This window comes from Drosophila mojavensis, unplaced genomic scaffold (assembly GCF_018153725.1).
Source record: "Drosophila mojavensis isolate 15081-1352.22 unplaced genomic scaffold, ASM1815372v1 contig_136, whole genome shotgun sequence".
Lineage (NCBI taxonomy): Eukaryota > Metazoa > Arthropoda > Insecta > Diptera > Drosophilidae > Drosophila > Drosophila mojavensis.
The window spans coordinates 31215549-31241910 of record NW_025318667.1 but is presented as its reverse complement, the minus strand read 5'-3'; the positions used below and the strand labels follow the sequence as shown (position 1 = coordinate 31241910).

At 39.2% G+C, this 26362-nt stretch overlaps 2 protein-coding genes and 1 long non-coding RNA gene across 9 annotated transcripts in view; 1 reads left to right on the top strand and 2 right to left on the bottom strand.

Annotated features, from left to right (window-relative positions):
• Nucleotides 1-1078: 1078 nt before the first annotated feature.
• Nucleotides 1079-26362, top strand: part of LOC6586288 (blood vessel epicardial substance) — a 37313-nt gene continuing 12029 nt past the window's right edge. For 3 of the 7 annotated variants that reach the window (XM_044011589.1, XM_044011588.1, XM_044011585.1), the window contains exons 1-3: nt 1080-1244; nt 1774-1858; nt 12318-13161. In XM_044011589.1, coding sequence (XP_043867524.1) covers nt 12601-13161 — 561 coding nt within the window. In that variant the 5' untranslated portion in view covers nt 1080-1244; nt 1774-1858; nt 12318-12600. Of the gene's footprint in view, nt 1245-1773; nt 1859-12317; nt 13162-26362 lie in introns of all 7 variants that reach the window. The other 4 variants (XM_044011587.1, XM_044011586.1, XM_032733182.2 and 1 more) reach the window with 3 other exon arrangements.
• LOC122757892 lies at nt 1767-2811 on the bottom strand. Its single transcript, XR_006358076.1, has 2 exons — nt 2192-2811; nt 1767-2082 (listed from the first exon to the last, which is right to left on the bottom strand). It is a non-coding gene; the product is annotated as an uncharacterized LOC122757892 (long non-coding RNA).
• On the bottom strand, nt 14224-18745 carry LOC6586289. The gene is made up of 3 exons (XM_002011871.4): nt 17656-18745; nt 15361-15644; nt 14224-15092 (listed from the first exon to the last, which is right to left on the bottom strand). Exons 1-3 carry the CDS (start codon nt 18321-18323, stop codon nt 14644-14646), a joined length of 1401 nt encoding a protein of 466 aa, XP_002011907.1. The 5' UTR covers nt 18324-18745; the 3' UTR covers nt 14224-14643.

The following is a 26362-nucleotide window of genomic DNA, read 5'->3' as shown; positions in this document are numbered from 1 at the left end:
GCCATTCACATGTATGTATGTCTGAATATTCGCATGCATACATAGGAACATATGCATAAATATGTATAATATATGTATATAGTCTTTACCGAGAAGAGTTGGTAGCCCAGATGTTTGTGCCCTGAAGATGCATACATATGTACATATTTATGTGTATATGTACATGCATATGTATGTATGTATATACATATTATTTTAGAACGGACAACTCTTTAGATTTCTGTGATAAGCTCTTATCAAATTTTGACAAAGCGAAAACTATTTCTATTTCAATATATGCACATAATTGGCGGCAAAAACCTTGTTTTTTTTATTATATTGGGATGAACGTTGAATCGTATAGTATCTTGAGTCATTCTAATTTGTGTGACTCAAGTTTCTCAATTACAGACGCGCTTTGTTCATGTTCATTGCTAGCACTAACCACAGTGCTGTGGGATTGTCGCAGAACAAGAAGGGTTTGATATTATATTCGCTTGTGATTCACTCTGAATCCTTTGTTCACATTTATATATACATATACATAGGAATTATGATTTAAAAACTCCGCGCATCCATTTTGATACACAGTTTTGGCTGCATTGAGAGTTATCAGCTGCTCGTAATGTCTGATACGCGGTATCGATATTATTATGTTTACAACGATACTAAACGCGTCGCTCACAATTGAGTAAAGAATTTTGTGGTTGGCTTTATTAATCTCTCTGCGCATGTCGTCACAAGTTAAATGTTTATGTACAAGTTATGTGATATATCTTAGAAGAATAACCTAAGGCCATTCAGAAGTAAACATAAATATTGCTTGTTTTCATATCTCAAAATATATATTTCTAAATTAATTTGTGTAAAATGTTTACAAATACTGTAAAATATTGTGCTTTACACTTTAACTAATGTGTAATTGCTAAAGTTTATATTTAAACATCAAAATTCTTAAAATGTAAGTTGACGTTAAAGAATAATCAACAATTTTTCGGCTGTTTACCGCTCGAGCTCAAAGATATTACGCTGTGACGTCACATTTTCCATAGTTTAGTCTCTCTTGCGAATGCCGACAGCGGGACCTGCGCAATGCAAGACTCATATTCATTAAACCGCGGTTGTCCGGTCGTCGTTGTCGTGGCTCTCGCGCGGACGTCGTCGTTGCTCTGCCGACTTATTGTTATTGTTTTTACTTAAAGTGCTACTGTTTTTTATTTTTATTTTATTAGTTAGTAACTCAAGACACGCATTTGCTCCAACTGGTAAATTTAATATTTAATTGCAATTAACAACACATTGCTCTCACGTGTGTCTGTTCGTGGGAACGTATCTATGTGCATGTGTGTGTGATAAACAGAAATTGTTTTTTGCTACTGCCCAGTCACATACTAACTACAAAATACACATACATACAAATATATAAATACATATATATTTAAACTAGTTAAGATGTTAAAGTATGTATGTACATAACCGAAACGAATGGCAGTCGCCGCAGCAGCAGCATCAGCAGTTAAAAGCAATGTTGTGTTTGTGATACATATCGTATTTGTGTTGTTATTTTTTCTGAATACTTTTTTTTTTAACGCATAACAGTCTGAGCAAGTGTGCATGAGAGTTGATATATATATATATATATATATATATATATATATATATATATATATATAATAAGTTGAATAAGTTGATATAGCGCTATTAATGAGTACAATTTACATATATATATATATATATATATATATATATATATATATATATATATATATATATGTAAATTGTACTCATTAATAGCGCTATATCAACTTATTCAGCGCAGGGAACCGCCTTACAGCAGCAGCAGCAACAACAGTACGAACCGCAACAACAACTTCATGTGGTAAGTTGACAAAAGCATGTATGGGTGCTGGCTAGGGGTGTCTCCTCCTCAATATATATATATATATATATAAATTGCATACATACAAACATAGGCTTGCACATGCAGCTCATCAAATTTTCAAGAATGGTGAAAAATCGAACATCAACGCTCGGCCAAGCGGGTGGCGCAGCTAGCGTCAACGACGGCGGTGGTGACGGTGGCAGTAGTGTTGGTGCTGCAGCCTGCAGCTCAAGGTGTTGGTGGTGTTGATGGTAGTTGCGTGCACACGCACACGCGAATAGAAAATGAAAGAATGCTTTGATATGTGTCATAGAAGAAGAAGAAACTCACCAACAACTTCAATGCTACACACATTGACCCTTTCTCTCTCTCTCTTTCCCGAGCATAAACTGCCTCCTCCGAGTCGGCCCCACGCAAACCAATTGCATTTGCTCTGCATGCAATTGATGTGATGTTCTTTTTGTTCTTTCTTTTTATTGCGCTACGCTTCAGTATATATGTATATACATATATAATATATATGTACATATGTATATTAGGAAAATACCAGGGCTGCGAGCACATAAATGGAAATGCAGCTGAAATTTTGAAGAATTCTTAGAATATAACAATATTATATTATATATTATATTACCTGCATACATTTTCTATATGTTTGTTTATAAATATAGACATATGTATATGAATATCTCAGTAATAGGCTAAAAAATCTAGTGTGTTTAAAAAAATTGAATTAAATAAACACGCATTGGCTGCAGTGCACTGCAGTGCGGCCTTACTATAGGAAGTTAATTCTTCAATAACTTCAAACTTTCAGATCGAGATTATAATATTGAAATGCATGGATTTGCCAAAGCTCAAGTCTCTAGTATTTGAAATACTCTTTTCAACACCTTAGTGGTGAAGGGGTGGATATAGTGATGGGGGAGGGAGGGAAGTGAATAGCAAAAACCGAAATTCTATAAAGTATATGAATATACATTATAAATTTGGTGACTTTAGCTCTAAAGATGTAGCAGATATACATTCTTTAGCGATTTTCGATAATGTTTTTAATCGATAACAAAATAACGAGACGACTTATTGATTTTTTGAGAAAAACTCGATATGCGCATGATCTGTACGGACCTAAAAAATTTCAAGTCTTTAGCTCTTATATCTTCTGAGATCGGCGCTACGGACAGATGGATGGACGGGCGGACAGACAGACGTGGGTCTGCCACGCCTCCTTCTGCCTGTTACATGCATTTAACAAAACCATTATATCCTGATTTCCCATTTTCAATGGGTCATATATGTTATAATCATAATCTGAAAGTTTCATGAAGATCGTATGTCCACAACAAAAAGTTAGTAAACAATTAAGTTCTCATAGTAAGCGCGTATGTGTGTATATGCGAATAATTATTGAAATATCAGTTGCTCGAAGGGTTCAGGCTATCTCGTAGTCGGGCAGTCTCGACTAGAACTTTCTTACTTGCCGTGGAACTGTTTTGGTCTCATTTTTTAGTTTTTAATCAATTTGAAACATTAAAAAAATATTTTAAAAATAAATAAATTAATTTTGTAGTTTAAACATCACACTAACAACCTGCGTTTACATTTTTTCGATATCCCCAATAGTTTAGATTTTATAGATCAGCAAACTTTTTTTGAGGTGCTGGTTGAAATAAGCTGTGAACCACTGTATATATAATTGCCACGTCCCTTAAAATGAGCTAACGGTAACTGCAAAATTTGAATGCTTACGCTAAAAAATATGAAAATTACAGCCGCAAACAATTATTTTTGGGTTATCGTCATAAATTTCAGGTGTCCAGCAGGTCTCCTTAATACTGCTCAAAATATAGCAGTATTTGAAAAATCACTATATCTTCTGGTCTGATTGCCACGCCCCCAATGGGCGTAGATATATTTATCCGCCTCTAGTAGGGGAAAATGTTAACACTTTTTACATTTTTTATAAATCGGAAATATGCACTAGTATGTGTCCCAAATTTCAAGTCTACAGCTTCAATAGCGCCGTTCATACCGACAGACGCACAGACGGCTGGATAAGCCGGACATTGCACAGAACCAATATGCACGTTTTATTTTCGTGAATGAGTATAGTAGTGAATGAGTATAGTTCATTGTTCAAATCATAGTCGAGCATAGTATTGTTGAGCTGCAGTTTCATCATCAGATATTTGTACATATGTATATGTATTTGTATGTACATATATACCTAGATCGCAGAGACTCATAGTAAATGAACAATGCTGATATCTATTATAAAGGCCTTTTTCTTTTCATTCACGAGAGTGAATTAGCATATTGGTTTCGTGCAATGTCCATCTTGCTGTTCGTCCGTCTGTCCGAATGTCCGTATTAACGCAGTTTATTTCGGCGCTATTGAAGCTAGAGAGAAATTTGAACACATACTCGTGTATATCTCCGATTTATAGTGTTAAAATTTTCCCGATCCGCCCACAAGGGGCCTGGCAAATCGGAAAATGCTTTTTCCGATATACCAGAAATCATGTTAGTTGAAGAGCTAGAAAGCTGAAATTGAAAATGTAGATCCGCATCAACCACCCAAGATCACGAGCTATGGCGGATATATCTACGCCCATTGGGGGGAGGTGGCAATCGGATAAAACTGTATCTCCTTGAGTTTTAAAGCTAGAACATTTGGTATATGTACTCGGGCTAACCACCCAAGACCAAAAAGCTTCGACGGATATATGTCCGCTCACAGGGGGCGTGGCAAACCGCAAAAGTTTGTATCTCCTAAAGTATAACAGCTAGAAGCTTCAAATTTAGATAGTTGAGTTACTGGTAGCCTCCTCTATCGATGCCCCAAAAAATAATTTTTACGCCTCTTTAGCGGCGTGGTATATCGAAATATACCCTGTAATTTTCACATTTTTTGGGCGTAAGAATTCTAATTTTGAATTTAGGTTACCGGTTGCTTGTTCTAAGAAGATGAGGCCACTAGGGGCGTGGCAATCGGTATTTATAGTGTCCGAATTGCGACTTTAATATGCGTCAGCCATCTCTTTTACATATAAATAAGCTTAATAAATATTCATAATACGGAATGAAACACTTTTATGAAATTTAAAAAATATAAAAAAGCTAAAATAAAAAAAATTGCAATTTACAAAAAAGAGTTTTCCGCGGGATTTGAACTCGTACCCAAGCCAAATAGCTTGTTTGTCAAAATAACTAATTTAAAGATCGCCGGCGCTTCTGCCTACAGCACCACCGCGTCGTTTCGAGCAACAGTAATTAAATCGAAATCACATTATTGGTATGACGCCATATATCAAAGAAAAGCCAGTGTAGCGGCTGGAAGTTCAAAAACAATGCAAAGACAAATCAATCGCAATATGCTAGAGTACGCATTTATGTGTACATACACCATTAACGTAGAAATTATAGATATACATGCATATATGCTGCAGTTTTTCACACAAAACTAAGAAAGTGAATGTGCGCGTAATTCATTGCCCAACCAAAAAGCCATGTGATTGCATAGAAATTTCTAGAGTCTTCGAATTCACAGTTATTTTTTCGATGTTTTCGAACTAGACTCGAACTTTAATAATAAAAAAGTTTTGGCACCCAAGACATGCCTAATAATTAAATAAAACCGTTTTTTTTTTTACAAAAATTATGGGTGCGTCTAACCTAAGACCAGCAGTGTACATACATATATACAAGTTATAAAATATTCAATTTTTTAAAAAGAGGGAGGTCTTTAATAAATGATTGTTATGTACCTAGCCGCTTTGACACTTGATTTGTCCAAAATCAAAATAAATTTAACGCTTCCAATATTATTTCTAAGATCCTCAAGAAAATGAGGAGCCAACCAATTTTAAATTATGTTGTACATTTATTTAGTACGGTGTAGTTTACTTCGCTAAACACTCATGCTGTCGCATAATTAACAGAGAATACCCAGGTTGTTGATGGGAGAAATTAATGTGTGATTTGCCACAAACAGGCAAAGTGCTATCTCTTGCTCTGTGGTTTTTGTTGGAGTTTGCCCAAAATCAATTTTTTCTTTCTGTGCACATTTGTGGTTTTTGTTGACAAACAAGACCTGTTGCTCAAACCATGAAATGATTTCAATAGATTGTATGATACAAAATCATGTATCGATATTTGTAATCATAGCACAGATAAAAATAAAATAAATTAAAATAAACAAGTAAGAAAGCATACACACACGCATACACAGACACATACACACACATACACACACAAGCACCCACGCATAAACACGCATGGGCTGCAGTGTGCGCTTACCATGAGAACTTAATTGTTTAATTACTTGTTTTGTGGACATACGATCTTCAGGAAGATCAGATCGTAATTATAACCATAATATGCGCGCACTTGCCAAAGGACAAGTCTCTAGTATTTGAAATACGCTTTTTACAAACATGGTGGTGAGGGGTAAATTTCAACAAAAACCGAAATTGTATAAAATGCATTTAAATATACATTCAAAATTTGGAGACTGTAGCTCCAAAGATGTAGGAGATAAAATTTTATAACTGAATTTCGATCATTTTTATCGATAAAAAAGATCGGGATGAATTATCGATTTTTAATGATAAACTCGATATCCGTGCTGTAAATACGGACATTTAAAAAAAATGTTGAAGTCTGTAGCTCTTATATCTTCTAAAATCGACGCGTTCATACATACGGACAGACGGACGGACAGACAGACGGACAGGGCCAAATCGATTCAGCTCGTTACCCTGAATATATATACTTCGTGGGGTCTGCCACGCCTCCTTCTCCCTGTTACATACATTTCAACAAAACCATTATACCCTGATTTCCCTTTGAAAATGTAATGTAAGATACACCACCGACTGGGATACACCACTTTGGAAAAGTGGTGAAGACTATGCCTAAGCGCATTGCTAGAGTGATTAAAGCTAAAGATCGTTGGACAAACATTAAAAATAGTAAATATTTTTAAAAAGTTTAAAACGAGCAAAAGTGGATTCATAGCTCTTTTTATGCATCCATCTGAAAAACTTGAATTTAGAATCAACAAGTAAGAAGACTCTAGTCGAGACTGCTCGACTAGGAGATACCCTGAACCCTCCAATTTGATATTCTAATCACTGTGCACTTGGGCTGCGCTGCAGTGTGGGCAACATAATAAGAATTTATTTGTTGAATAATTTAATTTCTAGACGTAGAATCTTAATGAAACTTTTCAGAACATAATCATAATGTTCAAATGTATGTACATTCTAAAGCACAAGTCTCTAGTATTTGAAATACGCTTTTTACAAAGGTGAGGGTGAGGGGGTGGAAATAGGAGTGTGGGATAAATTTTAACAAAAATCGAAATTGAATAAAATATATATAAGTCTACATTTAAAATTTGGAAGCTCTACCTCTAAAGGTGTAGAAGATATAATAAAATAACTAGCTTTCGATAAGTTTTTTAATCGATAATAAAATATCGAACCTAGGAAAAAAAATTTCAAGTCTCTAGCTCTTATATCTTCTTAGATCGACGCGTTCATACATACGGATGGACGGACGGCCGGACGGACGGACGGACCCATTTTCAATGGGAAATCAGGGTATAATGGTTTTGTTGAAATGTATGTAACAGGCAGAAGGAGGCGTGGCAGACCCCATAAAGTATATATATTCATGATCAGGGCGACGAGCTAAGTCGATTTAGCTCTGTCCGTCTGTCCGTCAGTCCGTATGTTTAAACGCGTCGATCTCAGAAGATATAAGAGCTAGAGACCTCAATTTTTTTCTAAAATGTCCGTGTATACCACGCGGATATCAAATTTTGCTTTAAAAATCGATAACTTTCCCCGTTATTTTTTATCGATAAAACCTTATCGAAAATCAGTCAGACGATTTCAGGAGATATAAGAGTTAGAGACTTATATGTTATAAAATTATATCTTCTGCACCTTTATTGCTAGAGTCTCCAAACTTTTTATGTATGCTTATATGCAATTTATACAATTTCGGGTTTTAAAATGTACCCCCACCCCTATATTCACCCCTTCACCATCATGTTTGTTAAAAGCGTATTTCAAATACTAGAGACTTGTGCTTTGGCAAATACATGCATATCCATATTATAATCATAATGTGAAAATGAAGATCGTATGTCCACAAAAAAAGTTATTTAACAATTGAGTTCTCATAGTAAGCACACACTGCCGCCCATGCGTCTTTATGCTTGTGTGTGTATGTGTTTGTAAATGTTTGTGTATGTGTGTGTAAATGTTTGTCTATGTGTGTGTGTATGTATGCCTGTGTGTGTGAGCGTGTGTGCGTGTTTCTTGTGTAAGCTGAAAGACGCGAAAAATTATTGAAATAGCTATTGCTTCAACGGTTCAGGGGATCTCGTAGTCGAGCAGTCTCGACTACAGCTTTCTTGCTTGTTTTTATCTAAAAATATGTGCTGTAAGCTTTATGTTGAATATTAGTAAAAATTATGTGTAAAGAACTCATGATTGAATATATAAGTAACAAGGGGGCGGGAAGAAGGTGTGGTCTAATCGTAGAGAAAAAAATTTAAAATTCTAAATTAATCTATCTTAGGTGTATATAAAATTTCAGCCTCCTTGCTCTATTTTTAGAATTGATGCAAAAATTTCGGTTTTTTTCCTATAATGCACTAGGGGCGTGGTAAATCGAAAAATGCATTTTCCGATATACCAGAAATCATATTAATTAAAAAGCTAGAACGCTGACATTTGGAATGTAGATCCGCATTGACCAACCAAAATCTCGAGCTATGGCGGATATATTTACACCCATTGGGGGCGTGAAAAATCGGATAAAAAACTGTATCTCTAAGAGTTTTACAGCTAGAACACTGAAATTGCACGTAAACTAATGTTATGATTTTATAAAGTCGAATGGCAAAATTATATGTTTATGCCCGTTAGGGGTGTGGCAAATTGGATCTGAAAATATAGTAATTTTTAAAATTCTGTTATATTTTGGACACTAATAATGCTAGAGACCTCAAATTATGTATATATACTCGGGCAGACCCCCAAGACCAAAAAGCTTCGATGGATGTATGTCCGCCCACAGGGGGCGTGGCAAACCGCAAAAGTTTATATCTCCTAAAATATAATACCTAGAAGCTTCAAATTTAGATAGTTGAGTTACTGGTAGCCTCCTCTATTGATGACTCAAAAATAAGTTTTACGGTCTTTAGGGGCGTGGCATATAGAAAATCAATTAATTTTCACATTTTTTGTTAGGGTACCGTTATCACGTTCTAAGAACTGACCAAAAATGAGGTGTCTACGCCCAGTAGGGGCGTGTCAAATCGGAAAAACTGAACTTTCTAAAGTTTTAGATCTAAATTTAGCTACTAAATTGCTGATTGGATGTGAATGAGTATTCCGCAGTCGGTAACGCCCGACTGCAACGTTCTTACTTGTTAAAAGTATGTAACAGGCAGAAGGAGGCGTGGCAGACCCAACAAAGTATATATATTCTTGATCAGGGCGACGAGCTGAGCTGAGCTGACGAGCCGATTTGGCCCTGTCCGTCTGTCTGTCCGTCCGTCTGTCCGTCCGTATGTATGAACGCGTCGATTTCAGAAGATATAAGAGCTAGAGACTTCAAAAATTTTTTTCCTAGCTCCGTGTATATCACGCGCATATCGAGTTTATCACCAAAAATCGATAACTCATCCCGTTTTTTTATCGATAAAAAACCTTATCGAAAATCAGTTATAAAATTATATCTCCTACATCTTTAGAGCTACAGTCTCTACAATTTGACTGTATATGTATATGCATTTTATACAGTTTCGGTTTTTGTTAAAATTAACCCCCCACCCCTATATCCACCCCCTCACCACTAAGTTTGTAAGAGGCGTATTTCAAATATTAAGGACTTGTGCTTTGGCAAGCTATCGACTTTTAGTGATAAACTCGATATCCGCGCTGTAAATACAATCATTTAAAAACAAGTAAGAAAGCTCTAGTCGAGACTGCTCGACTAGGAGATACCCTGAACCCTCTAAGCTGATATTCTAATCAGTCTGCACTTCTTTTCGAAACATACACACGCACGTATTAGAACGCGCTCTGCTAACTGCGCAGTAAGCAGCGACTGCGCTTGTGCTGCGATGTAGTGTGGGCAACATTATAAGAATTTATTTGTTGAATAATTTAATTTCTAGACGTACAATCTTAATGAAACTTTTAGAGCGTAATCATATGGTAAAAATGTATGTACATTCCAAAGCACACGTCTCTAGTACTTGAAATACGCCTTTTACAAAGGTGAGGGTGAGGGGGTGTATATAAGGGTGAGGGGTAAAATACAACAAAAATCGAAATTATATAAAATTCATATAAGTCTACATTAAAAATTTGGAAGCTCTAGCTTCAAAGGTGTAGGAGATATAATTAAATAACTAGCTTTCGATAAGGTTTTTAATCGATAATAAAATATCGGGAGTAATTATCGATATATAAAGAAAAACTTGATATGCGCGTGATATACACGGACCTAGGAAAAAAAATTTCAAGTCTCTAGCTCTTATATCTTCTGAGATCGACGCGTTCATACATACGGACGGACGGACGGACGGACGGACGGACGGACGGATGGACGGACGGACGGACGGACGGACGGACAGACAGACGGACAGGGCCAAATCGACTAAGCTCGTCGCCCTGATCAAGAATATATATACTTTGTGGGGTCTGCCACGCCTCCTTCTGCCTGTTACATACTTTTAACAAAACCATTATACCCTGATTTCCCATTTTCAATGGGTTCAGGGTATAAAAAATTGTCTCTAGCTCTTGTATCTTCTGAAATCGACGCGTTCATACATACGGACGGACGGACAGGGCCAAATCGACTCAGCTCGTCGCCCTGATCAAGAATATATATATACTTTATGGGGTCTGCCACGCCTCCTTCTGCCTCTTACATACATTTCAACAAAACCATTATACCCTGATTTCCCATTTTCAATGGGCTCAGGGTATAAAAATACATCGATGCATCGAATTTTCAATCCGATGTATTAATCCAACATCGATGCTTGATTTTGAAAACATTGATGGACATCGACATCGATGCTCGAAGGGTTCAGGGGATCTCGTAGTCGAGCAGTCTCGACTACAGCTTTCTTACCTGTTTAAAAAATGGTCTTTTCTGAATCGTCCAGTGTCAAAGTGAGCTGCCAATACTTACCACTCATATGTATAGATTATTTTATAGGTATAATGTCTGCATAAAAAAATACTTTTTGCTATATAGTGCAAGGAATCGGACCAAGAACAAGCAAGCTGAAGTCCTTAAAAATTATGTTTTTAGGGAGATAATCAAGAAGCCAATGATACGGAAGAGGAGCTTCTGTCAGTTAATAAAAAAATTGACAACTTTGCTTGCTTTGCCTGAAGTGGAGGAAGTGTAATAGAACACTTTCATATTTTAATCAAATGCTGAATGGTTGAACGGTTTAATCATGCTAATTGAACCATGCACAATCAGTATGCAGTATGGACGATATCGATTGCCAATTAAAAAGTGGCAAATTCGTGAAGCGATTAAAGAAATTGTTGCTGAAAGGGAAATAAAAATTCAAAATTATCTCCGAAGAGAACTGGGAAATTTAGTGGATATACCTACGGCAACATCAGGCAATACCAATAATGGCAATACAGCCAGATATATTTTCGCCAATTTTTATGGGAAACAGCCAAACTGTTTGTACCCTTGGTTTTATATGCCATCGTCACTTCATAAAACCCTTGTGCTCGGGGCAGATATTATAAAAACAATAAATATTATTGATTTTTCTTTTAAATTTAAATTTATAATTTTTTTTATAAAATTTTTAAAAATAAAAAATTTATGAAAATATACTTTACTTTAAAAATAAAACAATAATTTTTTTTTTCAATATTTCATAAAGTTATTAATTATTGTGTACCAAATTAATAAAATCGCTCACTGTGCTGCGCTGGCAAAACTGAAATAGATTCACTGCTGCAGCGCCATCTAGCAAAACTAAACCAAACTAACAGCTGATGTGAATGTTCTAGAAGATGTTTGAATGAATGTGTGCACACGTATACGAAACTGTTGTAGCTGCTGCATGTGCGTTTGTTATTTGGCTAAACATTTTATTAATTTTTAACATATGGGCATTTCTCAACCGCAGCCAAAACATTCAAAGTTAATGAAAGCATGTTCTGCTAACATATTTTTTATAACTAATCACACACAACTCTTCTAGCTTTAACACAGCTCTCTCGATCTTTCTTTAACCATAGTACTGGTCCCTCAAATCTTTTACTGGCCTGCTACATTATTGAATTATCTCACTTTCTCGAAGGGTTCAGGGAATCTCGTAGTCGAGCAGTCTCGACTGGAGCTTTCTTACTTGTTCAATAATGTTTTTTTTGTTTACTTGCAGCTAGAGTGTCTTGAGTGAACTGTGCAACAATGTGATCTGAGGTGAAATACGGCGACAGCAGCAGACCACGCACACAGCAAAGACAGAAACGCGGTCAGGCTGACAGACAGACAGTGGTTAGCAAGAGAACAACCAACGGTAAACTCAATTGCTGAATCAAACAAACAATACAAAACGCCGAGAGGAAGTAGACTGAGCAGCGAGGCCTGGCAACGCAATCAAGGAGGGAGAGAGTAGGGGCAACGTGTCCTAAAGCGAGAGCGACCGAATCCAAGTGAACGCCATGCCCAGTACAGCGGGTAGCGCAGCCGGCGTCGGCGTTGGGGCGTTGATCAACAGCGCCGGCAGCAGCGCCAGCATGGGTATCGGTGCTGGCGCCGGCGCTGGCGTCGCGATTGGCGGCAGCAGCACCGCAGCCAGTGCCGGCAGCAGCGCAGTGGCCGCAGCATCGGCTGGCACCTTAATAGCACAGAGCACGGCAGGCACAAGCGCCGCCAGCGGCACCATCACCTGGGACAACAATGGCACCCTGCGCTCCATAAATCCCGGTGACTGGTCCATCGAACAGTGCCTGATCTGGCAACAGCCGCATCATCTCTATTTTCAGCTGGGCTGGGCCTTCCTCTTTCTGGCGTTTCTAGCGCCCCATGGACCCTTCGGTTCGCTGTGGATGCGCGCTACTATGCTCATCGGCTGCATCATGATGGGCATGTACGGTTACCTGATAGAGTGCACTCCGGACGTGGTGCTCTGGTCCGGCCTCGGCATTGGCATCAACTTCATCTATCTAATCGTTGTGCTATGTCGGCTGCGTCCAGTGCGCTTCGATCAGGAAATTGAAGCGGTAAGTGAGCGTTCAAGTTGTGTTTCGATTTCCAACACTGCAGTGTTGCAGTGCACTGGTCAGCTTTAAATATCGCTCATCAACCATTAAATTTCAATTAATATTATCGGACAAAATAAGGATTCCTGAAATGATTCACAAATCAACCGAATCTTGAATTATTTGTGATAACTGTACTATAACTATATCTGGCTTTATTTAAGGAAGCTATCTACGAATGTAAAGCTAGGCTAGGTTGGGATGCCTGACATCTGTGATATATGATCGACGTTACTAAATCACAAAATCCTGTCTCGATTCGGAGACCCTCGATTCTGTGATTCATAGAAAATGTATGCACAAAGGGTGTATTACCGTAAAGAATCCGCCTTTGTAAGATAAGTCTAAGTCAGGGTATCACGCACATCCGACCATTTGTCTTTATTACCGTGGAGTTTTGAAATGTAAAATACAATAATATCCTATTGGATTTTTACATCTTGAAATGGCTCACATATGATCGAAGCATTTCATTAAGATCGTATATCTCGAACTCAAATTAGCCCTACTGCGCCCTAGTATGCCGTATGTGTATGCATGTCTATGGGAGCGTGTTAATCCTATAGTCCTCTAACATACATGGGCTGGGTATGTCTGCTAATCCCTAATCCCAAGAAATCAAAAGTAAAATTTTGTAATACATTTAGTTTTTTATTATTTTTTTCTTTAATATTTTAATTTTTGTTTTAAATATGTTTTTTTCTTAGTTTCAGTTGTGTAACAAATGTGCACAGCTCACTTAAACAAATAAATAATTTCGATAGGTTATCAATAAAAAAAGATTGACATGCAAAAAAAAAAAAATCAACAAATTAATGTAATTTTTTGTTTAAATACTAAAATGCTAATAACTAACAATGTTGTGTAAATTATTTACTAAAAACTACAAAATGCTGTATGTATGTATGCATGTGTATCTAACTTTCACTGTGTATCTGTGTGTACGTGTTTGTGTGGGCTGGGTTCGTTTGGTTGGGTTGTTTGTGGGGGTTGTTTGGGGGCTGGTGAGTGTTATCACAGGTATTTATATTTCATTTCATTTCATTTGCAAAAGTTGCTTTAACTTTTGGTTTAACCAGTTTATTGATGTTGCTTGATATAAATATGCATTGTTTAATATATTATATATGTTATTTATAATTTAATTTGCGACAATTCGTGACAGATTGAATACAATATCAAATTTGATGCGTGTGTGTGTGTACGTGTGCGTATGCGAGTGTGCATGATGTCTTGATGACTATATTCCGCTACAAATATTTATATAGATATTAAATTCTTTTGCAAAGAGAGACAGAGAGAGAGAGTAATAGACTAAGTGTGCGAGGGGGCGGGTGTGGGCGTAGGGAGAGGCTACAAAAAAGCAGTGCGGCCTTTCAGGCGCTGCCCGAAATTGCGTCTGCACTTCGATTCTTGTATGGGGGCCTCGGTGTGGTTCGGGTCTTAGCTAATTCGTATTTTCAATGCCAGAAAATACAACTGCAGACAGGTGGCCAATAGGACAATCATATTGCCGATAGCAATGGTCATGTGTATGCGCCGGAATGCCTTGTGTATGCGCTGATAATGCGGACACTCGACCAGGTCACCCTGGACCAGGCTGCCCACCTCCTGGCCGCTGCCGATGGCACCTTCAATTCTATACTTCTCGTGCATCAGCCGTAGCATGGGCGGGGCCAGATAGAGGCGTACCACCACCTCAATGGCGGCTGTCAGGCCCAAGGCGCTTATTTGGACGCTTGCTGCCGTTGTCCAACCGCTGAGGAAATATTTAACATAGATGATCAGCATGCTGATGCTCAGCATCGCGTTTAGTGCGAAATACTTGGGGAACAGGATCTGCTGGCACTGGCCAAAGGTGTGGCGCGGCAGCGAGAAATACAACGATAGACCTGGTGAGAGAAGAAGAGAAAAAAGAAGAGATTAGAATAAGTAACAAATATTGGATAAGTGCAATTATAATGCCTACGATTTGGATGACATTCAGTTTGATATTGGCATTGGCATTGACATTGACATGGACATGGACACATTGGATGATTGATGGCAGATGGAGGGAGCAATAGTTACAGATGCAGCAGTAGCAGAAGCAGCAGAAGCAGCAGCAGCAGAAGCAGCAGCGTTGGCAGCGACGCTTATGCTTATGATTGAGCAACTTACCAGAGACAAAGGTCATCCAGATTTGTGAGCCAAAGTGTGTGGCGAACGCGCCCAGATATGCCAGGGTTGCCAGCGTGCTGCTTCCCATTGGGGCGGCCATGTCGTCGTTAGCGTTGCGCGCCTGCGTCGTTGTTGGTGTTGTTGCATGTGTCGCTGCCGTTGCCAAAGGGCTGCTGTGCATTGTTGTTGTAGTCGTTGTGAGATCGGGTCCAACGGTCAGTAGCACAAAGGATAATATGCAAATGGCTATAAAATGCGCCGGTTGCGTCGTACGCGTCAGGATTCTATAAATAGATACGGCGGGAGAGAGAGAGAGAGAGAGAAAAAATGAGACGGTTATTTAAAATTAGGTTAATATTATGGCTGTTAGCTAAAATGTTAGTGCGTTTGAATGTATGTTAATTTTAACAGTGCTTTATATCTATGCATATCTATATCTATACATATTCAGATGTACATATATTCGCAATATACATATGTAAATGCATATAATGATATTTAGTCGTGGCCCGCCCCTACGTATTTTCGCTGTGATTACATTCGCTTCGAACTTTCGCACTTGTCAATGTTTATGGCAACGGCACGAGCAGCAACAGCAGCGAATAGCGTGTGCTTATCTAACATCAAGTGCTTTGCACTACCAGCGACGAGTCGCTCGCACATTGTACTCTCTGTCTTGGTGCTGCTTACGCATTTGCTGCGTTCCGCTGTGTCGCGTTACGTTGCGTTCTGCTGGCTGGGGGTGCGCTACGCGGCTGTCGGACTGCATTGCGTTACGTTGCGTCTGGTTTACACATTTTTGCATACGCTTTCGCATAGATCATGTGAATGTGACGTTTATTGACGTCGCGTCGCGTCGGTCGCTGCTGTTGCTTTGTCGGCGGCGAATAGAGTCGAAAATGGCGTACGTGCAAAAAAGCATGCAACCAAATATTGTACATACCCATATATTTTTGTATTTTGCCATTTGCACAACAATAATTGGAGCGACAATGGTCACTAAATTTAATACAACAAATTTGCAAAACTATACACACACGTACACTTACAGAGCAGCGCGCACATGCATGCGCACACATGTGTCTGTGAAACTGTGTCTGTGTTTTCAAGCACCTGCATATGTTAAACGACAGCGACGGCAGCAGAGCAACCAGATAATATAACATTTGTCGCTGCCGATGTCGACGCACAGGTTCAATCAAAGCTGAGAGGGAATAAATCAGCTGTTCAATTGAACAGCTGCTCTCCAAGCTGAGAATTCGATGCCGTCGTTCGTTTACGATAAGCTGCCAAACTCAGAAAGGTGACTCAGTATATTAACAACGCAGCATTCAAGTCGGCGTTGCCAACCACGCAGGCGAGCCACTGACATCGTCTGCGTCCGCGTCTGCGTCGACGGCGACATCGACATCGACATCGTGACGTTGACTGCCCAAACGTCTCGCACTTTGTACTCGTGGGCGGGAATTCTATTGACCAGCTCTGTCATTAGAGATACGTCAGAGCTGGCGTCATTAGGCAGGCTATTTTTTCGGAGGCTTTTCCCTGCCGAATCGATCATCAGCAGAAATTAACGTTGAGTTCCAGTAGCAGTTAAAAGGGGGGGCTAGCAGTCGGTTAATGGCCTTCATTATTATTTATAAATCGAGTATGATAAAAATATCGTCATTTTAGGGGCTACCCTTACATATGTATATGTATATATGTATGTATATCAGGTTGATTCATTTAACAACGCTGCGTACCTTGGCTGGGACCTCAAGCTGTTCATTTCTTACTGCTTATCGGGTGCTATTTAAAAGCAGTTTTCATTCGCTTTGTGACAGATTTCATCAGAAATTCTGATGGCACGTGACGTGCCAAGATACTCTTAACTTTAGTTAATTGAGCTGCTCCAAATGATATACATACGTATATAGTAAATTGCCCGGTAGACAGATAGCTATAGCTTCACACGCGCGGCGCTTGTGCTCGTGGGAGCTTTTAAGATGCTGAAAGTTGATTTCTAATTGCTCTGTTTGCATAACGGTCAGCAAATCAAAACGAAAACAGCAATACCAATATTTGCGCAGACAGTCGACGTCAAAGTGCAAAAAGAGAGGCGTGTTTTTGTGGAATAATGGACTGGGCGTAATCTTCTTTCGCGTGATTGACATGATCGAGCGCCGTGATAATGCCATTGATAAGCATACAGTGTCTACAACATAACATATGTAAGTATGTATGTATTGATATGTGTGTATATTGTCATATGATGAAATTAGCATTAGGATGAAGATTTCAAATGAGACTCACGTGTACAGGCGGCTGCCTTGCAGTTGGGCGATCAGGCAATGACAGCGCTCAGCGAATTTGCGCGTCATTTGTGTGCCGATGGCTAGAGCATCGTCCATCGATGGCTCCATCGAGCTGAGTTTGCGCTGTTGTTGTGCTGTTAATGCAGCTGCTGCTGTTGTTGCTGGGGGGCTGCTGTGTGCAGAGCTGTTAGCATCTGACTCCTGTTGCTGTTGTTGCAATTTACGAAAACGTCCACAGAACTTGGGAATTTTCAAAATGTCGCTGAGGTTGCTCGTGTTGTTGTTGTTGTTGCTGATGCTGGGGATGGCCGATACAATAGTTTCTACTGTTGCTATTACAATTTCTGCCGACGCTGCTGCTTTTGCTTCTGCTGTCTCTGTAACTATTTCTGTCGCTGTCATTTTCTCCTTCTTCAGCTGCACTATACGCGTGTGCTTGATTTCGACGTCAGTGCCGCTGTCGCTGTTACTGTTGCTGCTGCTGTCCATGTCTTCTACATCGCTGTTATTTTGTGATTGTTGTTGTTGCTGTTTTTGCAGTTCTTTACGCTGCTGTTTTTCGCGCTTGCGCATCGTGTATTTTACGCTCCTGACGGCTTTCTGGGGCAGGCCGAAGGCCATGTACCGTTCGATCTGTTCACTTTCAATGCCCGAATTGTGGCACATGTTTGCATTTGTATGTTCAGCTTAACTGTTCTTTGCACTTCTTTTTTGTGTTGCTTTTTGCACCGTTTCAGTTACTTTTATTGTTACTTTTTCGATTGCTCTTGTTTGAGCTCGATTTTCTTGCACTCGAAAAAAAATTACAGTTATGTTATCTGCAAAGTTTTGATGAGTTTTAGGGGATTTTTCTTTGGGTTTCGTTGTAATTGAGTAGTAGTTTTTCTTCTTGTTTTTTTTGTTGGGTTAGTTAATTAGTAAACTTTTGTTGCTGTTTTGTACATAAGATTTAGTTCGCGCGTGGCTTGCAATGGGGCGGGCAGGGCTTAGGGGCTAGTGCTGCTAGCTACTGCTACTACTGCTGCTGCTGCTGCTGCGAAGTCTACGCGACGAGTTAATATGTGCGATTGAATGGCCAGCCAGCAGCGGCATTAGCTTTTATATAGCGCCTGCGCATGTGTGTGTGAGTCTGAGTTCTTGGACGTTGACGGCGAGCAGCGAGCTCTCTTCGGCTGTGAGGTAAATATCAACCACGACGACACTGTCGACGTCGGCAACGCTCCCACGCACTCGTCATGCACTTGATCCACATAGCTGTAAAGTAATGTGCAAATGGGCGGGGCGGGAACAGTACTCGGCAGACAGCTGTTGCTCGTGCCAGCTCGCGCTGCAAAGCCGAATTAGCCCTGGTGCAACACAGACAAAGAGTGAGCGAGACAATGAGAGCGAGAGAGCGATAAAGAGAGGCGAAATGGAAGAGCGAGTAGTGCTAAGAGCGTGAGCACCTGTTGCTCAGACGCTCTTAGCTATTCACCGAAGAGTAATTAAATGCTCCTTGTCACGCTGAGATCGTTATGTGCACTTTTATAGTCAACCCATCCCTGGGTCTGGCCCCAAGACCCGTTCGGGGATGTGGACATGCCAAAGTCTTGGCTGTAGTTAAGCGACTTCCCAGAGGGCGTCGTTCTCGGTTGTGTATTACTAATGTGCGCCACATGGGCGTAGTTTTACACTATAGGCATTTGGGGGCCGGGCAGGGCGGTGCGGAGGCGCCTTACATAACTCTAGGCAGACCCCGTGAACGTTGTTTCTTCTGTTTACATTATTATCAGCTGCTCTTCGACATGTCACTTTTCCGTTGGAGATTAAAAAAAAAAAAACAATATAATATAAAACAAGTAAGGCTGTTGCAGTCGGGCGTTACCGATTGCGGAATACTCATTCATATCCCATCAGCAATTTAGTTGCTAAGTTTCGCACTAATATATTTTTGGTCAGTTCTTAGAATGAGTTAACGCTCCAAATTGAAATTACAGGGTATTTTTCGATATGTCATGCCCCTAAAGAGACGTAAAAATTATTTTTGGCTCATCGATAGAGGAGGTTACTAGTAACTTAACTATCTAAATTTGCTTCTAGCCTTAATAGTTTCGGAGATATAAACTATTGCGCTTCGCCATATTTCAGGTCTCTAGCATCAATTCTGCCTATCTTCAGGTCCAATTTGCCACGCCCCTAGTGAGCGTAGACATTTCATTTTTCATTAAACTTTTTGGAATCATAACATTAGCTAACATTTCAGCGTTCTAGCTGTCAATTTCTTGGAGATACCGGTTTATTCGATTTGCTACGCCCCCAATAGGCGTAGATATATCCGCCATAGCTCCTGATCTTGGGTAGTCGACGCGGATCTACATTCAAAATTTCAGCTTTCTAGCTCTTCAGTTAATATGATTTATAGCATATTGGAAAATGTATTTTCCGAGGGCAGATCGGGAAAATGTTAACTCTTTATAAATCGGAGATATACCTGAGTATGTGTTCCAAATTTCAAGTCTCTAGCTTCAATAGCGCCGAAATAAACTGCGTTCATACAGGACAGACGGACGAACTGCCAGACGGACTGATGGACGGACATTGCACAAAACCAATATACTCATTTCACTTTCGTGAATGAGTATAAAAATAAAATACACCCAAAATCTTTTGACGCTCTTTCTTTGACGTCATTGGGGATTTGGAAGTCACGAACAATGTTGACAATTTCGATGAGTAAGTGATCTATTTCTGCTAAACATCAAAGCTTTTTTCAATTATTTGCCTGATCCGGGTATTTACTTAATCAGCTCTAATTTAAAGCGAGCAACATATAATGACTAAACGGGAATAACTCCTATTAAGTGAGTGTCAGTTTGTGGAGAAGTCACCGCTCTGAAAAATCTAAAATCCTTTCTTATAGTATTAATTACGGAATGATCACTTCGAATAATACCAATAGAACTGGGGATCAATTTTCTTTCATAAGAAATCAGCGAGAATACTTTTTGGAATCTATATAGCTTTGTTTTTATATGAATGAACATACAGTAAATTAAGATGCAGATCAGTTGAACTAATGATCAGTTATATAAAGCAAACACGAATTTGTTTTGAAATGATGGGAATATGTTTCATATTGATCAGTGATCATTTCGCAGAATGGTCTTATTCAACACAATACTGATTTTCGCTTGTTTTTAGGTTTATTTATTTAGGAAGATTGTTACATAGCTTCATAATACTTAACGACTGGATAGTGGCCCCGCTATTGACCATATAACCTATATCTTTAATACAATAATTATAGTTTGATTTTATGTTAAAGATCAAAAACATTAAGTTCAGTTATCAGCCGTGTAGCGGATAGCTGGGTATTTGCTGATCGTAATAGGATATTTATTTTATGAGCGATCTTGACAATGGCATTTCGGCTTAGCCGATCGCCGCCTTTTCAATCCATTCATTATTTTGTTGTTGTTGTTGTTGTTTTTCGCTGACACACGGCAACCACGTGATAAACTGCGAACGTGTGCCCCATATCAAAGAGATTGTGTCGATATAATTGATTGAGCGCTTTCTATATATATTCATCATTCGAATACCGCAGCGAAAACAAATTTGCTCATCTTGCGCGGCCCGATAGCCGCATTTGGCGGTAAGGATTGTCGATGCTAATGAAAAGGCCAGCCATAGGCGGGCTTAGGATCGATTGTGGGGGGAGATTTAGCACGTTGATCAATGGCAGTTGGCTACCCAAACTGCTGGTTATCTAATTGCCGCAAGTTCCGTTCTTGCCGATCATTTATCCATCGAGTTTGATCAGCGCGATCGAGCAACAACAATGACAATATGTTGGACTACCAAAACGTCAGTGACTCGTTTAGCCTAGCGTTTATAGCTCTCGGTAGACATCATTTTGCATACAAACTTGTAATTAGAGACTGTTATGGACTCAATATATATACTCGACTGTATGATTTTGGGTATCGCATTTGTGTGTGTGTTTTTTTTCCTTTTTCCGGCGCCTCATGGCAAACGGCGATTGCATATCTAAAATTTCGCCCTATCATCGTGTGTCCAAAGATTTCGGTCTTTTGGAAGTTTTTTTTTTTGAGGAAAACTTTCCTCGTGCGTTCATTGATCGTGCAGCTCCTAATGTGGAACTCTGTCTGGCGGGGCAGCCTGAGACCAAAGTCTTTCGAATCTAGTGGGCATCAAGTGGAATTTGAGCAGCAGCAATAAAATAAAACAAAACAAATAGCAACAATTGGCCTTGATTATTAGATTTACTCAAACGTTTGTTATTATTTTTTCGCGATTTGCCCCTCTATGATTTCGCCAATAGACTCTAGAGGGAATTTGTGAATAAATTACGCATTTACTGAGTGCTGAGTGTCGAATGTCACGTAAGGCCGCAAGAAATGGACCAAATATTTGTTAGAAGGTCAACGCCACGATTGGTTGTTAAGCGAAATATAAATAATACAAGGTTAACCAAATGGGTGTGCTCTATCTCAGCATACCTTTTTGATAATGAATCGAAATTTGACATTTTGAATTCTGATACGAAAATATTTCTAATCTGCTATGATTAGTTAGCTGACCTCATGTTCAGTGGCTCGGTTCAGCGCTCACGCAAAATTGATTCACTTCATGCGAAGGCTTCCTCGACTTCAAAGATTGTTTGCTAATATAACCATATTATAGTCGGTTTCCAAATGGGTTTTCAAACCAACAGTTCAATTCAGTTAATTATTTAATAAAAATCAAATTGACTACCATTTGATCAACTAGAATTATGTAGATCATATGAATGTTAATAAAATAAAAGATGTGCATCAAACTCAAGCACTGAACAAGTGAAAACGTTGCAGTCGGGCGTTACCGACTGCGGAATACTCATTCACACCCCATCGGCAATTTAGTAGCTAAGTTTCGCTCTAATACTGTAGAAAATGCAGTTTTTCCCGATTTGCCACGTCCCTACTGGGCGTAGATACTTCATTTTTGGTCAGTTCTTAGAACGAGATAACGGTACCTTAACTGCAAAGTTTGAATGCTTACCCTCACAAAATGTGAAAATTACAGGGTATTTTTCGATATGCCACGCCCCTAAAGAAACGTAAAAATTATGTTTGGCTCATCGATAGAGGAGGTTACTGGTAACTTAACTATCTAAATTGGAAGCTTTTAGCTATTATACTTTAGGAGATATCAACTTTTGCGGTTTGCCTGTTACATACATTTCAACAAAACCATTATACCCTGATTTCCCATGGAAAATGGGTTCAGGGTATAAAAATTAATAGAAATTTAATTAAACGGTTAAAAGAACTACGTAAGTATGCCTAGTGATAACGAAAATTATAAAGGAATACCATCTTGGGTAGCCCATGGTTACTGTCAGTTGCGATCGATTCACTCCAGATAAATGTACATACAAAAGTTCCCGATTTCCTTAAGCCTTCTATATATAAAAAAAAAAAATGAGTCAGCTCGTGATTCATTATACTTTCGGGTAAGGCTATTGGGTCTAACCACTAACCATACATATACATTCTGTATCAGTAGTCTAACGTATTCTAAAGATCGTTATCGATGCCATCGAAATATACTCTAATGAACTGATCAGCGATCAGGCGGCACACTTTTGTGATTCTCATTAATGAACTATGAGAGTTGAGTTAGTTACATTTTCAATATATAGCGAAGCTAGATTTTAATCGATATACAATAATCAAATATTTGCGCAAGTATATTGTATATGGTTTTTATTATGCTTAATATAATCTTATGTTATGTATAGTATATTATGTATATTATATTAAGTATATTATTATATTATGTATATTACTATGATAATTATTCGATTATAATACAATAATCATTCAATGATAAAACTGAATTGAACTAGCTCCGGGCTTGTGAATATCAAAATATATTTGCTAATATTAATTGGAAATTTTATTTCTTTAATGAGCTTATGCTAAGAGCCAACATTTAGCAATCTTGGCCAACTGCAAACGTTGCTGCTTTTTCTTTTTATAGGGTCATTCGTTGATTTGGCTTGGAGTTTGGTTACTTGGTTCTGGGAATTTGGTTTTTGGCATTGTCGCTCAAAAGTGCGGACGTGCTTCGTTGGCATGCGCGTCATACAACCTGTTGTTGCAGGGATTTCGATACCCAAAAATACCTGCGCACACACACATATACGACCAACTCACCCGCTACCCACCACCCACCTACTCGGCAAATAGCCAGTCATAAGTTTTTCTCGGTCTTAGACGTTTGCGTCAGCAGCAGCAGCATCAACAGCAGCATCAGCAGCAGAAAAAACACCATCAGCAATATCTTCGTCAGTCATCAGCTGTCTCTTTGCGCATATGGCATCCGTCCAAATGGTTTACCTTATCTTTAGTTTGAGCAGCAGTTTTTTGGGGCTCGGTTCGTTTTCTTTCGTTCCGTTTTCGATCTATTGCGATGTCGCGCGCTTTCGCTCAATCATGTTTGGCTGTTAGACGGCAACGGGGGCTGTAGATCGCTACGAAGGGGGCGTGGTCAATACAGGCCACGTGACCGGCGGACGTGCGGCGGCGCGTGAATCACATGGAAAAATTCGCCACAGTTGATTAGCCAATTTGATTAGCGCTGATGAAAGAAATGCGCGATCAGAGTATATTGGTCACAAATAATCGAATCGCTCAAGGTTCGCTCATAACCGCTCCGCTCTAGCTCTTTCGCCTATCTTTAGCACCTACCTGCTTGTCTTCCTCTCAGTATTAACAAGTAAGAGTGCTCCAGTCGAGACTAGGGCGACGAGCTGAGTCGATTTGGCCCTGTCCGTCTGTCCGTATGTTTGAACGCGTCGTATAAAAACATTCAAGTTCAAGTCAGATGCCAGTATAGCAATTTGATTAGCAGTATAGCTAATTGTGAATGATTTAAACATTTTTTTTAAATTTGTCATGTATTCAATCGAATATGTAGATCATATGCTGATAGTTTCATTAAATTCCGTTAAGTCAATCGACGTTAAAAAATAATAAAATGTTTGGCCAATTAACAAACGCACGTGCATCAGCTACAACAGTCTTCGTCTACGTGTGCACGCATACATTCAAACTTCTAGAACATTCTTACAATCTGCTAGATGGCGCTGCAGCAGTGAACCTATTTCAGTTTTGCCAACGGACCGAAAATATTTATATATTTAATTAAATGGGTTTTCTATTTCAATTATGTATATCTTTAAGTACATCGAAATTGAAATTTTAGCCATACTATCTAATCGAGCACTCTCGATTAGAGTTTTCTTACTTGTTCAGAATTAAATTGCATAGCTTGCACTATGGCCATGGGCATACTGTTTTTGTCTTCAGTCTACCTCTTCCTTCTTCTATGTGCTTCGCGGTCTGGATTTTGTGCATCTCATCATTATACCACGAAGTTTCCCAGCGTACTCTTACACGCTATCAAATAACAAGAAAGCTACTGCCTCTGCCTTTCGTTGTTCTTTTGCTGCCATCTTAGCTTTTGCGTTTGTCTGCATTTTGCGCTGCTCAGCATTATATTGCATTTGTTGTTGGCGCTGCTGCTCTATCTGATAAGTTCGCGGCGAGGGCTAACAAGCGACGATCACGCCGTCGTGTCGCTAACTCCCATCTGCCCTGGCCCCTACTGCGTCCTCTGCGGTCACCGCAGTGCGGTGTCTGTTATCTGAGTGTGCCTATGGCTGTAAACAGCTGATTGTATCGCCAACTTGTTTACGAAATTGATCGAAATTTTTGTTTACAGCTAGCAACACGCCAAATAAAGAATTACTAGAAAGCAAGCAAAGTTAACAACGCTCAAATTAGCTTTAACCGACTGCTAAACACTTCGTAAACACTACTAAATTGCTGTAAAACTAATTTGTCATCTGTGAAGAAAAATATTCATGGATGTGAAGCGCAAGTGTGAAGACGAAGCAGTGACTAAAGCCGTGAACTAAGCTTGAGAAAATTACTTATCAAAGCTATATGTATGTATATATTTCTAAAGCCACAATATTCAACCTTGCTGCCTTTTCGCAGATGCACCAATGGTGTGTGGAATTTTTTTTCTGTTCGCTTTTTACTTTTAAGACAAAGAGAGAGAGAGGAGGAAAAGAGAGAAAGAGAGAGATACGCTATTACTCTTTGAGCGCTAACAGCTTATCAATAGAGTAGCGCAACGGGTTCAGTTCAATGGCTCTTGGTACAGCTCAGTTGTTGACTGGGTAGCTGGGTAGAGCTCTCCAATATGGGCATGTCTATGCATTGTTCGCATCTCTCTCTCTCTCTCTCTCTCTCTCTCTCTCTCTGTCTCTCTGTCTCTCTGTCTCTCTTTGTGCGTGTGTGTGTGGGCGTGAGTATGTGCGCGTAGCATTCAGGCAGGTCAGTTTTAAAGCGCTCTCGAGAGTCGTCAAGAAATAAACAGTGCCATGACCACAGTGAATTGGAATAGATCAAGTTATCTAGGCAATACTGAAATGTGCGACAAAATAAAAGTGGGTAAAAGTCCGTAATGGGAAATGATGCGTGGGCTGTAGAGCACTTTGTCCTGCAGCCAATGGCAAAATTAATCATTGTCTTAATTATGGAAATGGAACTGGAATAAATACAAATGTCTGAAAACTCAATGAATGATTTATTTTTGTTTATTCGCACTGCTAAAGCGTCTAAAGTTACAACATGGATTATTTTAAG

What these genes read in the sequence shown, in the direction of transcription:
- LOC6586289 (XM_002011871.4), bottom strand. Translation starts at nt 18,323, where the DNA reads ATGTGCCACAATTCGGGCATTGAAAGTGAACAGATCGAACGGTACATG. An exon ending in CAAGGCAGCCGCCTGTACAC is followed by an intron (nt 15,645 to 17,655) that starts GTGAGTCTCATT and finishes ATCTATTTATAG; the next exon opens with AATCCTGACGCGTACGACGC. An exon ending in CTGGATGACCTTTGTCTCTG is followed by an intron (nt 15,093 to 15,360) that starts GTAAGTTGCTCA and finishes TTCTCTCACCAG; the next exon opens with GTCTATCGTTGTATTTCTCG.